Source organism: Convolutriloba macropyga, chromosome 4, assembly GCF_964194025.1.
Source record: "Convolutriloba macropyga chromosome 4, txConMacr16.3, whole genome shotgun sequence".
NCBI classification, from domain to species: Eukaryota; Metazoa; Xenacoelomorpha; order Acoela; family Convolutidae; genus Convolutriloba; species Convolutriloba macropyga.
Genome location: NC_134471.1, coordinates 4,264,823 through 4,266,905, shown reverse-complemented (window position 1 = coordinate 4,266,905; position 2,083 = coordinate 4,264,823). Strand labels below are relative to the sequence as shown.

The following is a 2,083-nucleotide window of genomic DNA, read 5'->3' as shown; positions in this document are numbered from 1 at the left end:
TATAATGGGAAAAACCCGAATAATGGATCGAGCTGAAGTCCAGCTGCAGAAAAAAGTCGAGCTTAAGTTTTTGTCAGATCTATTCTGTTTGCCTGGGGGGGGGCAGAATAGATCCTTTTTTTCATTGGCTATTTGCTTTCATTAGTCGGGCTCTGGTCCAGAGAATTTGTGAATGAATCTGAATAAAACTGCTTGTGGAATATCATTAATTTAAATTTGGATAAAATTCATTTTGCTATTATCAAGTTAAAATTAAAACCTTAATTATTTAATAAACATAAATCTTTTATAGATAATAAAACATGAATCATTCAAAAAGAAAGCTGATCTTGATCAATAAAACAAGTTTTCGGATCTTTTCCGTTTGTGCCCCCCCCCCCAGCTTAGTGGTTGCATCTCATTTGCACCCTCTGACGCCCGTGCCATATTTTTAATTAAAGATTTACTATGTTATGGCACGTGCTCTGCAACTTCGGGATGGGTTGGGGGGGGGGGGGGGGGTACGGGGGTCACAAACTGGCTTTTAGCTTCCTTGTGGACTATTTCCATTCAAACTGGGCCCAAATTGGGCACAGATCCAGGGTTGTTCGCGACACACAAACATCCGCTTGAACCAATCAAAAGTGAAGCGCTTTTTCAATACTTGATAGGGGAAACGGTATGTTGCTCCGTCATTTCGATTTACTATCGCAAATTCTTTTCTGGGCTGTGCATAGATTACCAACTTGCCGTTCCCAAAGCCAATTTGGGTAATTTGGTTCAAACAGAGGGTCTGGTTGTAGTTTGCCTGTTAAAAAATCATTACTAGCTAGTAGTTCTCAGCTAGCGGGTACCTATCATTTCACCCCTCAAATTAGCTGTCAGTTATAAGCAAGGTGTCTCATAATTAAGCGGATAAATGAATCCCATGTCCCGGAGTTACCCCTCAGAGTATTTCAGCAATGAATCATTGTATTCGAAGTCTACCAATCGCTGAACCATAGTATTTCACGTTTTGCAATGCTAAACATTTCATCCGAATTCTGCTTTATATCTGAGCAGAATGGCTCGTGTTCTGCTGTATATCTGAGCAGAATGGCTCGTGTTCTGCTGGATATCTGAGCAGAATGGCTCGTGTTCTGCTGGATATCTGAGCAGAATGGCTCGTGTTCTGCTGTATTGCTGAATAGTATGGCTCGCGTTCTGCTGAATATCAACGTATAGCAGTATAAACAGAGCAACTTCAGAAGGAAAAATTGTTAATGAAATTTTCGAAAATCTCTCATGTGAAATTTAGATCTGAATTCAAAATGGCCGCCCCCGAAAAGATCCATATTCCCTAATCTCTCTCATTAATTCCGTTGCTATCCGCATCTAGCAATACCCCCCCCCCCTCCAAGGAGGGGGGGGGGGTATTGCGAGATCGTATTCGAGACCTTCTGTGGTAGTGGTACTCGAGTGGTACTCGAGACTTGTTAGTGGTACTCGCGCTCCGAGATGGCTTCTCGTACTGATGCCAAAGTTCAGAGTGTAAGTCAGCATAATTTGAAGTACCCCTCCTTTCCGGATTGCCCATCATTTCTGGTCCAGTAATCTCCCCACCCAGCATGAGGGTACTGGGGGGGGGGGGGTACAAACGGAAAAGATCCATATTCCCTGTCCCCATCTCGCAATACCCCCCCCCCTCCCCCCCCCCCCTGTTGATAAAAATGGCTAGTTAACTGTTTGGTTTCCAAATACACTTTTATCTTACTCGAGAATGATATTCCAGGTGTTCGTTCAGCCAACAGAGCTGTCAAATTTTGTGGGCGGCCGTGTCGCCTTGTGCGCGACAATTCGTCCTGCTGTTCCCAGCACGTGAATACGTTGTGTGATCAATTAGAACACAAAGAAAGCTCAATTAAGATTATTATTTTCATTTTGAACGTAGACATTGTAGGATAGAATGATGATAAGATGATGGAAGAATAAATCATATGATGGAAGTGATATGATGAATATGATGGAAGATGAGTGAAGAGATCAAAATGGCCGCCTGGTTCAAAATGGCCGCCCCCGGTTGCTGATAATAATTATAATTATATTTATTCATATTTTCAGATCA

At 42.4% G+C, this 2,083-nt stretch overlaps 1 protein-coding gene across 1 annotated transcript in view; it reads right to left on the bottom strand.

The window, feature by feature from the left end:
- Positions 1 to 200: 200 nt before the first annotated feature.
- Positions 201 to 2,083, bottom strand: part of LOC142338218 (uncharacterized) — a 72,661-nt gene continuing 70,778 nt past the window's right edge. Inside the window, exon 5 of the mRNA XM_075387876.1 lies at positions 201 to 787. Within this exon, the coding sequence (XP_075243991.1) occupies positions 524 to 787 (264 nt within the window). The 3' untranslated portion in view covers positions 201 to 523. The remainder of the gene's footprint in view (positions 788 to 2,083) is intronic.